A 12845-nucleotide genomic window follows, 5' to 3' on the forward strand; every position below is an offset into this window, starting at 1 on the left:
TCATGAAAAGAAGGTTTTATTGGCTTTCTGTGCAGTAGTATCTAAAATTCACCTGCTGCTTCCAGTGCCTCAACAACCAAAGTCCCTTTTCAATCAGAAACGAGTCTCATAGGGAAGCCTGGTTTCCTGCCAAAGTGGACAAATTATAACCAGCCACAGCCAACTTTTGGCCCATGAGTAATACAGTCCGCCTGTGGTTCGATGAAAGGCGCAGCGCCCCCTGGTGGCTCATTTATACCACTGTACAGCCTCTGGTTTAGGAACTTCATAGTTCAGGGCATCAAATTCTTCCCCTGGCTTCAGCTCCGGACCAGGAATCATGACCGTCTAGAAGAAGAAAACAAAGAATCTTATTTAAATGTTGGTGAAGTCCCAAAGCCTTCTACAGAACGTGTGCTGGCATAGTTTGTTCCAACAGCAATCAACGTTAAGATCAGAACAGCAGAAAGGTTTCATAAAAAGAAAAATAAACTTCTCTAGTTTACCTGTAATGTTTTCTCCTGAATCTTTAGATTCTCTATCACAGGAAGTGGGGAAAAAAAGCTTTTCATATTTTTATATATATATATATATATATATATATATATATATATATATATATATATATATATATATATATTTATTTATTTTTTTTGGTTTGAGTTCATGGACAAAATGCAAGGAGCCGTTTCACTGACAGATTGTGACTGACAGAAGGCAGACACATATCAAAGCTAAAATAATTTATCTGTCACAAATGTCTCAATTAGTGACTAAATACTAGAATCAGAATTCATTAGAATATTAGTATTAGAATAAAAGGTATATACAATAACTTATTCCAATTTTATCATGACCCTCCAGTAAAGACTGATCAGATTCTGATACATCACTTGAGGCATAATTCCTTTTATTATAGTGACATAGATTTCCTTTGCTTTCTTGCCCTGAAGCCCAAATAAGAGACAGACACTAATTGTTCACAGCTGATCACCACAATCTCTTCTCGACAGATGAATTAGAATGAGGACTTTAGTAAATCATCTTCACATCACATCCTGGGTTTTTTGACAGTATGACTAACGCTTTTTTTTGCAGAGCTCTGATGCTGATGGTAAAAAACACCTTCCAGGCAACATTGCAGCTCCATCTGCCACATATATCTGAGCCACAGCAGGGACTGACTCACATATTTAAGGTGATTACATTCTCAGTTCTTAGCAGTGATGCATTTAATGCAAGCCATCTCCTGTGTCCTCTCGCTATGCAAAGGTTTCTGTAGACTTAACACAACCTCCTGGTTTGCTTTTTCTTTACTGAATCTCCCTGACACGCTCGTGTGGGAGCAACTTGTAACAGATTCGCCTTAATGCAGCAGATCACCAGGTTTAAATTCCAGGTGACAGGAGTGGTAATTATTAACTACCTTTGACTCAAAACACTGTTCTACAGTATATTTCAGTAGAGCTGCAATTGTATTTCCTTGCATTATCTTTTCAGATAAATTACATTTTACAAAATACGACTGTCTGCCGTGTAAAAAGTGCAGATTTCAACCTGCTATGATGCAGCCTACGACTGCCTAATTTCATCTTGTTGCATGAATGTAGAATTGGGGTGACACAAGGAAATCATCTCCCGAAGTATTTAGAACAGATCCAGCTCAAACAGCAGAATAGCATCTCCTCTGATAACAATTGACGAGGCGGCTATCTGACATTAGAGCTTCTTTTTTTTCCTGAAGATGTCAAAAAATGTGGATATCCTTTAGATAAAGTTGACTGCCCTTCTTGTTTTCTTTAATGAGTAAGGCCAGAAGAAGCCACACATATAAGATGCATTTAAACAGCTTGTTTAACATGACTGCCGATTGTCATTTTTGTCCAGGGTCGTGGATTTTCAGTCACTGAAGAGGCAGCATTTGTAATATTAGCTACGTTTAGTCGGCTGTGACAGCTAGAAAGATGCTGAAATTGAATGGAAGTGCTCCCTTGGTCTTCATTGGTGCTCTATATTACAGTGTGACACTAATTTTGGATAGATGAAATGTATAGTAGTGTAAGCTTTCAAGGCTCTAGTCTGCCAGGTCCATGAAAACTGAGCTTAATAAAGGACCCTGAAAAGTGCAGACAGTTTCATGATAGAGGTCCAGAATAAAATTTAGTGTAAGGTGAAACTTTTTGTATTTTTATTTTTTATAGAAGGCTGAAGGCTTTTCAAAAAGGACACAGAATGTATTATATTTATGCAAAAAAAGAAAAAAATATCAAAAAGCTTGCAATAGCTAACAGATTTTGTCTGCCTTGTTCATGTGCCCATTAAAGTGAAGTATGAACAGGCCAGTTAATAACGGTATTTTAATTAGCATTTGACAGGGAGAGCGCCTTGGACCTCTGCCTTTTTCTTACTAAAAGATAAATGTTTAGAGTAGAGGGTCACCTTAATAATTGGATCCTTGGCAGGGGCCCAAGATGGCACTATTTTTCCATGTAACCGCCACCGGCCGTAGGGGTTGATGAGGTGCCTTTCTATGACCAGGTACTCCAATACATCCTTCGGCTGCTCCTCGCTTCCCAGCATTAACCTCCCGAAGCGGTCATAGATGGCCAGAGTCTGCACACAGACAGAGGTAAATTCAATTAGTCGTCTTAACACTAATTGTAACATGAACGCAAACCTAACCCTGCGTTTGATTTAGATTTTTCATCACCTCCACAAACACAGTTGTTGTGGGACACACAGATTCCTAAGCAACTCTAAAAACTGGCTGCAGGGCTGCTGCTTTCACTTTAGCTCACAGGAAAATATTAAATTTGTCCCAGAAGGGGCATTTGAAAGCTGCCAGACAGTTAAAAATACAGAAGGAGTAACTGACCAACAACATCGAAACCTGCAAAAAAGACACGCAGCCTTAAAATGTGTAAACAAGTCAAATGGCTTCTGGAATAAAATCAAACCTGCTTTTGCTCGTTTGATGTACTGACTCATCTTTCAACAAGCCAATATAAAATGCTTTATGTTACTGTCATGAACCAAACAGCAGAAGGCAATGTGATAACATACGCAGAACAGTTTTTCAAAGACAGTCCAATAAAATACAAGATTAAAAACAGAAACATGTCAAACAAGGAAGTAGCATCTCAGAAGTGATTCGTGTCCGTCTGACGAAGGGACACGTTCAGTGAGTGAGGAATAAAACTTATAATAAAACACTAAAAAATTTACTTGCTCAAAACTGTTCTGGACAATCTCACACACATGAAAACACCAACACAAATACTCATACTATACTGTACCTGCTTGGAGTGCATGCGAACCGTCACCTGTCCATACAGGTTGCCTTTGGAGACCATGTCAGGGCAGCGGGCATGGACCACTCTGGGTGGCTCCAGGGACTCCACAAACCTCCAGCGGATCGTCTTGTATCGGTTACCCCTCGTCATCTCCTGAACACAGTGCAGCCGAACAGAAGGTTGAGTACAATAAAACAAAGAACTGAATTATCTCAAGGATCGTCAAAGGATAAACTTACAGGATAACACCTCTCAGTCACCAAGGAGTGAAGTTTCTCCTTGTTGAACCTGAAATTCAGATGAAAGATTTTAATCTTCATCTCTAAAACTGAAGCCGGAGAGTTTTCATGACATGTTGCTTTACTGTGCATCAGCCTCTCGTATCTTTGTACATATATCTCATATACAGCTAGTAAAATGTATGAGTGTCAAATGTGTACTTCAAAAAAAAAAAAAGGAAAAAATGTTGAGAAAATGATAGTTGTTGGAGACGGGTCGCTGACAGGCTCTGAGTATTTCAGAAACTGCTGATATACTGGGATTTTCCCACAGTGTCATCTCCGAGGTTTACAGGGAACATCCAGTGAGCAGTCTGGCCATTCTCCTCTGTCCTCTACCAGCAACGAGGCATTTTTGCCTAGAGAACTACTGCTCTCTGAACACACCACATGTGGAGTCGCTGCTCAATGTTCCCTCTAAGCTGTGCACGTGCGTAATTGCGCACTGCTGGCACGGTCTCTGCACACAGAAAATCTGCGTTGCGTACAAAAAAAATCTAACCTGAATTGAAATTAAAATTAAAACTTCAACAATCCTGTTTTGCAGTGTTAGTCAGTAAGTGACTGGTTGCTCCCGTATGGGATTAGAACGATGCCACCTTATCCCATAGTTCAGCCAATAATGCGATTCACATTCGTATATACGCAGCTAATCAACGTCATTGACAGGCTATGACAGCGTCCTTATGTGCCGACACCGGTGTTTTAGCGAGCAAAGCGGCGTGGCTGATGTGGAGTGAAGCCACGTTAATGACAACGTGAACAACCATTGGAGATGTGAGCAGGACAGACGGAACAATTGACGGAAAAAGTGTGGACTTTATACCAGTTTTTAAATTGTGTTGATTGGCCACGTAAAACCAGAGTTATGATAAAAATATCTGCAATGTTTGGTTTTCTTCCTGAATACTATCGTTGTTTATATTTACTGCGGGAAGAAACGGTGAGAGATTTGAGACGTTTAGCGCAAATCTGTAGTGTAGTTAGTGTGTAGTTAGTGTGTAGTGTAGTCAATAGTTTTGTTGTGTGTGTCAGAACAATGAGGCGACTGCTGAATGTTACAGGTGTTACAGCAGTGATACATCTCCTGTTGTCAGGCCTGCAGGTATCAGGCTGTTGTTCTCCTTCATCTCATAGTGGACAGAAATTATTTTTTGGAGTGGCACAAATAATTTGTGTGACATCAGATTTGATGCAGAACAGCTGATTGTTCTGTAAATAGTTTGAAATGTTTATTTAAAAAACGCCTTGGCTGCATTTAAAAAAATAGCTGCAAAAAACTTTGTTGTTTGCCAAACTGAGTTACTTTTTTGAAGAAGTAACTATATAATTAATTGCCCAACATTGGTTATTATTTACTATATTTTGCAGACAGAGAGTTACAGGACTCTCTCCCAGACCACAGACTCATAATAGTCAGAGCTTTATATTAAAAAAAAATAAATTGTGTTTTCAAAGTTGGAGTTCAAGTTATTTTTACTTCCAATAGTGTTAACACACTACACAGGTCATGAACTAGATTTTTTTAAATTTTCATTGTAAGTGGGCTAAAGCAGTTAATTAAAAGTAGTCTAACATAAATGCTGTAATTTGATTATTTTAATAAACCATGTAACTTGAATGGATTAGACGCCGGCGTGACCACAGTGCACACGTCTGCTGTCGCTCACAGTGGTCCAAGGGACACATGACACATGAACTCAGACACGTGAAAAATTAGAGGGAACATTGGTGCCGCTCCTGTCAGCCAAGAACAGGAAAACTGACGCTACAGTTCGTATGAGCTCACCAAAATTGAAAAACTTGGTCTGACAAGTCTCAGATTCTGTTGCAGCATTCACATGGTAGAGTCAGAATTTGCATAAACAACACGAAAGCATGGATCCATGTATAGTTCAGGTTGTTCTTGGTGTAACAGCATATGGGGGGATTTTCTTTGGGACCTCAGTATCAACTGCTCAACGTTTAAACTACCCGAGTATCTTCGCTAACCACAACCATCCATGATTTATGAGCACAGGGTATTTATTTCCTGATGGCTGCTTCCAGCAGGGTAACACATGTCATGAAACTCTGACTATCTCAAGCTTGTTACTTTAACATAACTGAGTTCACTGCACGCTAATAGCTCTCAATCTAATGGAGCTCCTCTGGGATGTAGTGGAATAGGAGATGCATATCATAGATGTGCAATCGACAAATCTGCAGCAACTGTGCGGCGATGTGGTCACAGAATCTGTGCCAAAGACTTTAAGTCAGGTCTGAAGGCAAAAGGGGTCCAAGCCAGTACTAAAAAGGTGTGCCTAATGAAGTGTCTGATGATGGTCTACAGAGTAGGCTCGATTACTGTAAATGTGACTAACTATCATAATTCATTGTAATGTACTTTGGCTTACCACGATAACCTGTTTATCACTACAGATTGTTTCATTATCAGAGCTGAAGGCTGCCTCAGTGCGTCTCTCACCTCTATAAAAATGTGCCACAGTAATAAACACTCCTTGTCAGTTGACTATGTGAGGTGAGACAGGGGTTTATTTCTTACTGTGTCAGGGCGTGGTGAGCTTCAATAAAGATTTCTTGAGCTTTCTCTGCAAAATCCTTTGTTGTGAACACGGAGTCGTGCTCTTTGATTTTACGAATCCTGAAAGAACAAGAATACGGTTCGTTCACCATAAGATATTCAATGAATTCAATTAAGCAGCTGGATTGAGAAGATAATCGTTCTCAAAAATATCCAGAAAAGAAAAGCATCAGCACAGCGACAACACAAAGACACAAAGAAGAGAATCTTACGCCAGCTGTGAGGCGGCACTTTGTCGTATCTGTTCAGTACGTTGTTTCAGGCCTTCTTTAGACAGAGTGGAAAGACGAGCATCACCCTCCGGGGGTATGTAGGGGTCGAAGATTCCCGCTGGTAGAGAGAGCAGACATGACTGATCAGCCAGTGTGAAGCCTCCGAGCAGGGAAATGTTTCAAAATAAATCATTCCTGCTGACTGATTTAGCAAGAACAATATATAACCCTACTTAGAGCACTAAAACCCTCTGTTTAGCTTCTGTGTGGCACTGACATCTTATTCAGGACACACCCCGTACACGACTGAAGACAAAAGGGGGACAGAGCCTTTCAGTCTGTTGCACCAAGGCTGTGGAACAGTTTACCACTACAATTACGTTTGCTTGACTCTGTGGATTCTTTTAAAAAACAGTTAAAAACTCTTTTGTTCAAACAAGCCTTTTGTTGATCTACATATTTTATATTTTTTACATTAGTTACATTTGATCTTTTACATTGTATATAATGTCTATTGATTTTATTGTTTATTTTAATATTTGTGTACAGCGCTTTGTGATTGTCTGTCTGTGAAAAGCGCTTAATAAAGTTTACTTACTTACTTACTTACTTAATATCACCTTTTCCTGGATATAAAATACATTTAGTATTAAATAATAAAAATATAAACATAGATTTTTCAATTTTTTTGTTAAATAACCACAGACAGACATGAAGGAGATTTTCCAGGCCTGGCTTTTTATGGAAGACAACCTCCTTAAAATATTCTGCAGTAGATCAAAAACGTGAGAAAACCATGAATCACCATATGAACATTGCCTGATGCTGCTGAAGTGAAACAGAACACAGTTACAGAGGTTTTGTCAGAGACACAATTTTAAAAAGTTTAAATTTCTTTCGGTACTGAACAGCAGAAATGAGGCCGGATGTCATTTTGGATTTAAAAAAACGTCCGACAGCACCTTATACAGCGGTAGACTGGTGCATAAGCAACCAAAAAATGCAGAAAACAGAGATTTTTGATGGGAAACTGGTCTTTAAGTACGCTGAGATAGACCTGAGCAGGGAGTGTGATTTTATTTTGGGGAAGCAAAACAGCAAAAGTACGAGAAAATTCATGGCAACGTTTTTCAACGTGAAGCAGAGTTTTGATCTTCTTTTGCTGCCGGTTCAGTGAATTTTGGTCGGAGAGCGATAAAACCTGCAGCTTCAGAATCTATGAGCTGTTGGCTTTCAGCCCCGACGACACGTACATGTCTGTGTCGTCGCGCTGCGCTTTGTGTTCGCATCTTTTTGTGAAATCAGTTTACCTGCTCTTTAATCATTTGCTGTTTAAGCTGTTTGGCAGTTGAAATGCTGAGATTCTCGCATTTCTAATAAAATACATTTATCTTTAAAAATCAATATCGCATTAGAAGAATTCAGAATATGTATCTTGTATAGGGATGGGTACCGGTATCCGGTGCCATGATGGCACCGGTTCTGACATAAACGGTAGTAACCAGACCGAAAAGCAGCGCACATTTCGGTGCTTTATTTCGGTGCTTTTTTTTCCTGAGATGTCACACACTTTGAATTCTAGCCAATCATTTTACGTTTCCGAGGATAGTAGCGGGCCCTTTTAGAGCAGAGCTACAGATTAAAAATGCCCAAGGCGAAGCGGTCAAATGTCTGGCTGTACTTCACAGAAAAAGATGCAAACTCAGCAGCCTGCAACAAGTGCTTTAAGCTGATACTATGCAAAGGAGGTAACACCTCAAATCCGATGAAACACCTGGCGACGCATAGCGTTTTTTGTTTTTTTTTAAAAAAGCGCCGTATTTGATAGCTTGCTGCGAGATCTCACACCGTGCGCATCTACTGCAGGTGTGGTGGTGACGGATGATGATGGCAGCAGCAGCCGTTCTTCTCTGCGTGAGTAGCTTCATGTTGTTCGTGTATAATTTACGTTGAGTAGGCTAACCACGTTATTACATTAATGCATGTAAGGTGAACTAGCAAACACTGTCGTAGTTACATGCAGCTGTCTTCTTGTTTGATGGCAGATACTCCCTTCACCCTGGCCAAAAAGGCTAAAATGACCAAAGAAAAAGTGGAAAACAGTTAAACATGAGAGGTTTTTGGACAAAGTTTGTGTTTTTTTTTCCCATTGTTTAAGCACTGCTTCCAGCCAAGAATGATACCATATATGCCCCATAGCTGCAGAAAAGGTCAACATTGTTATCTTTTTACAAAAAAAAAAACAGCTGAACATGAGAGGTTTTTGGACCAATTTTGTGTTCTCCATTCTTTAAGCACCGGCACCGTTTCAAAAGTACCAGTTTGGCACCGGTATCAGATAAAACCTAAACGATACCCATCCCTAATCTTGTACTTGTAATTTCTGTTTTTTCTTAGCTATGGGCAAATGAAACAATCAGGACCATCTTCACATTTTTACCCAGAACAGAAGTTAAAAATTAACCTTCACCACGTCTAGTTATATCCTCTCTATACAATCAATTGTTGTATGTAAAGAGGATGATTATGCTGTAGCACCTAATTAGTAAAAGAAATGTAAACATAAAATATTGAATACTAATCTAAAAACAGTTCTATGACATGCACTCTTGTGTCTGAAGCCGGGAGGAAATGAAATATAGAACGGTCGTGTGTATTTTTAAACTGTTAGCTCAGCACGCCAGATTCCTTTTCAACAACATCTGTTACTGATCCTAATTTCATGTTGTATCTACAGATTACATTCAACAGCCAGCTCATGAAAACTTGCTCCCAAAGCTAAAACTATTTAAACACAATGCCCTTGAATTAAGAAATAAAGGTTTTTCCTCACTTTACTGTTATGTTGTACAATTTTTCAGTGCATGTTTACACAAAGTGTTATAATAAACTCTATAAAATGCAACAATAAATAGAGTTGATGTCCTCCAACTTATCTCTGTATCATTTCCCTTTGCTTTAATTCCAGAGGTGTTTCACTTTCCATCGAATTGTTTTAATGCCTGTTTTTATGTTACAATAGTTTCTGCCACTTAGATGTCTTCATTCACTTTTATCAAAAAATATTTACTTTTTTCTTTTACAATTATTATTTTCAGGTAGCTGTCCCTCCCTGAGCCTAACTGGAGGTTTCTTCCTGTTAAAGGGGAGTTTTTCCTTACCACTGTCACCAAAGAGGTCATCTCATTGTTGACGTTTTCCCTGTATTATTGTATGGGTTTTATCTTACAATATAAAGTCACTGTTATTATGATTTGGTGCTATATAAATTGACATGAACTGAATTGAAATTGAATTGTTATTAATTTTAGGGTTGTTGTTTTTTTTCTCATTTTTATTCATTTATATATTTTTGTTTTGAGTAGTTTTAGCCCATAAGTGATAAGTAAGGAAGCATGTAAGCATATCTCTTAACTGAATCCTTTTAGTTTTACTTCATTATGGCTTTTTTAATGTAATTATCTTTGCATTTGGTGCTTTTTGCAGCATGCTATAGCATTTATTATCCTAAATGCTACCATGGATGCTTTATTTGTTCTAAGTGGTTCAATTCTGGTTTACATTTGTGTAACTTCTATCTTCTTTGAAGATACTCAGTCTTTTCAATAGTTTTAAAAATTTCTGAGGCGATGTTCACAGATGGTTATTTATATGCATGAAAACAACACTGTTGCTTACTTTTGACAATAGATGGTTCCTAGGAGAGGAGTGCTAATATCCAGCATTAGTCACTACCGTACTGGTAGATATGAAAAACTTAATGACCACAACGTGCTCTAGCTTCAGAAATAACATCTTATATGCATATCACTGATTTTAAGGGCCATTTTACCAGTGCAGGCGATATTGATTGGCCTCTCAAAGTACTGCTGCCTGAAGACGATGCCTGCTGCTCGGGCTTTGGCCTCTGGGTTTTCCTGCCTCTTCCCCTTCAATCCCACTGCTGGAGGGATAAAGTACCGCTTTTTGGTTCGGACCGGCAGGTAAAGTGGAATGGGATGTTGCACATCCAGAGACGTCTCAGCATTCTAAGAGGATGGAGACAAATATGTGTTTAACCACCACAGTTATCCTCTAAACTCACTGGCCCTGAATTCTACTTTTACAAAACCTAAACACTTTCAGCTTTTGTCAACACTGTCAAAAAGACACCCTTATCTTTAATATCGAGAGGGCTGTGCCCCTTACCCTGACAGGTATTCCTAATATTTTGCCTCCCTCACAGGTCTACATGCCTGGAATACCATGCGTTTTAGTTTATATTGAACTCAACTGTTGTGAAGTTGTGATCTGTATATCTTAATCTTGTCAAATACTTAACACTGTGAAAACCTCAAGCTACGTAGTATTGTTTCATCCAGCAAGATAAACACAAAGCCTCTCTTTAGTTAAAAAAAAAAAAGAGCACCTCTGAGCAAGCAAGCAGTTAATTATATACTCTCTCTCTCTCTCTCTCATATATATATATATATATATATATATATATATATATATATATATATATCACTTAAAGGTAAATAGAATTAGTTTAGCTGACAGAAATAATAGTCCCTGTGTCCCTGGATGCTCATACTCTGTCTGTTAGCTAACATTAGCAAGGCTAGCCTGTGTAGGATTATAGGCAGTACTTATATGAAGCAAATCAAACGAATTGCTTCTTCTACATTTCGACTGTATGCCTTTCTACAACACTGTGCTCGTAAACGTTACAGTACCTTTAAACTGCTACAAATCGCTCTATGAAGAGCCCCCAAAGTCCTCCTCATGGGCATCGCCATCTTGCCAGGATTTTTGTCATAGACTTCCGGTTATCTCTTTCAAAATAAAACAATAATACTATGAAACCGCTGAGTAACGTTAGGCACTTAACGCATACATGCATACACAGTGTTATGGAGTAAAATACAAAATATGAGTAACTGTATTCCGTTAAAGTTACCGTTTAAACGGGTGGTATTCAGAATACAGTTCCTTGTTGAAATAAATGGATTACACGGCGGTCTTTTCCTTTTTCATATATGCCTTCTCTATTTTTGGTCATGTCACCCCGGTGGAAACCCAAACAAATCACGCATTAAGAGACTCTAGTGCCTGTGTCTCAATCTCGTGGCCCATGTCACCTCTACGCATAATGACGTGAAGAAATTTTTTTAAAATGTATTATTCAAAAAAATATTTAATATGAAGGCAATAGGCAGAGTGTTACAGGCATATCCCTAAAGAATGTAGCCGAATGTAGCGGACCTGTTTTTATATACGCGCGAATAGTTTTCTATACGAGATCGCTGCAAAAAGTGCAGCCTTACCCAATGTCCACCTACTGTTACTCATTTTATATTAAGATTTAGTTGGTGTTGGTATGGCAAGTAACCTTCAATAATAGTATTAAATCACACAGCAATCGTACATTCATGTAGTTGTAAAAAGCATGATAATATATTAAGTAATCCAAAGTATTCAGAATACGTTACTCTGTATTTTGTAACATAACTGAATACGTTACAAAATACATTTTGGAGAATGTATTCTGTAATCTGTAGTGGAATACATTTGAAAAGTAACCTTCCCAATACTGTGCATACAAGTATCTTGGTTACATGTGAGAAATTAAACATCTTATTTTGGATTCAAAAAGCTGGATGACCTCTTATCTTAATCTTGATAAAGTTGTTTATAAGCACCTGGAGGATTATAATAAAAACTGGGATGTTGTGACATAAAACCGGGGATTTTGTTTGTGCCTCATATGATGAAAACCAAGATAAGTTAGGCCTACAGCATTTTTGTACTAACTGGTAAACAAGCCTGTAACAGAAGATGAAAGATCTACATAACTACACCTCTGATCATAACACAGTAACTGCTTCAGCAGTTCTTCTGGTGCTGCATTCTTTGGAAATCTATAGGTCTTGAATGTTGTTGTTAAAGAAGTTTCTGTCTGTGGGGTTTCTATAGCATTCCATTTGTCCCAAGCTTCTGTCCACATGCACAGGGTTGACTGAACATGTGACCAAATATTTGTCTCTGTCTTTTCAAGTGTGAACTCAACTTTAAGCTGTGACAAAAACTATGCTGACCAACCGGCCCATCTGAGCTTAGCATGTTGTTTTTGTGCATTCTTATGAACAACACCCCAAAGTGTTATTCTCTTTGTTATTGTTCCAGTAATGTACTTTAAAGAAAACTTGTAATTATATAAGGTAACAACCAGATTACATTTGTTTGTTTTTTAATGTTTATTGAAGTTATGCATAAAATAAAATGTACATCATTTAGCTTCCTTAGTTTTAAGACTCATATAAGTACAGGGGAGCATAGTAGTCTAGGTGTCTGCTATCACGTCAAGTACTTGTCCTTCACGCAGGTTTGAGAAAAAAGAGAAGAAAATAACAAACAAAAAACAAACAAACATAAGTACAGATAGATGTAGTGTGTAACTATATACATCCAGAGAGAGGGCAGTCGAAAACCAACACACTCAGTAGCAGATGGTGACATA

The 12845-nt window shown here is 38.3% G+C and overlaps 1 protein-coding gene across 1 annotated transcript; it reads right to left on the reverse strand.

Annotated features, from left to right (window-relative positions):
* Positions 1-3: 3 nt before the first annotated feature.
* On the reverse strand, positions 4-11190 carry mrpl45 (mitochondrial ribosomal protein L45). The gene is made up of 8 exons (XM_085164370.1): positions 11062-11190; positions 10179-10374; positions 6347-6464; positions 6096-6194; positions 3512-3560; positions 3276-3425; positions 2419-2592; positions 4-327 (listed from the first exon to the last, which is right to left on the reverse strand). The coding sequence occupies exons 1-8, from the start codon at positions 11122-11124 to the stop codon at positions 229-231; spliced, it is 948 nt and encodes a 315-aa protein (XP_085020496.1). The 5' UTR covers positions 11125-11190; the 3' UTR covers positions 4-228.
* Positions 11191-12845: the final 1655 nt, after the last annotated feature.

Source organism: Neolamprologus multifasciatus, chromosome 6 (genome assembly GCF_963576455.1).
Source record: "Neolamprologus multifasciatus chromosome 6, fNeoMul1.2, whole genome shotgun sequence".
In the NCBI taxonomy this organism is placed as follows: Eukaryota; Metazoa; Chordata; class Actinopteri; order Cichliformes; family Cichlidae; genus Neolamprologus; species Neolamprologus multifasciatus.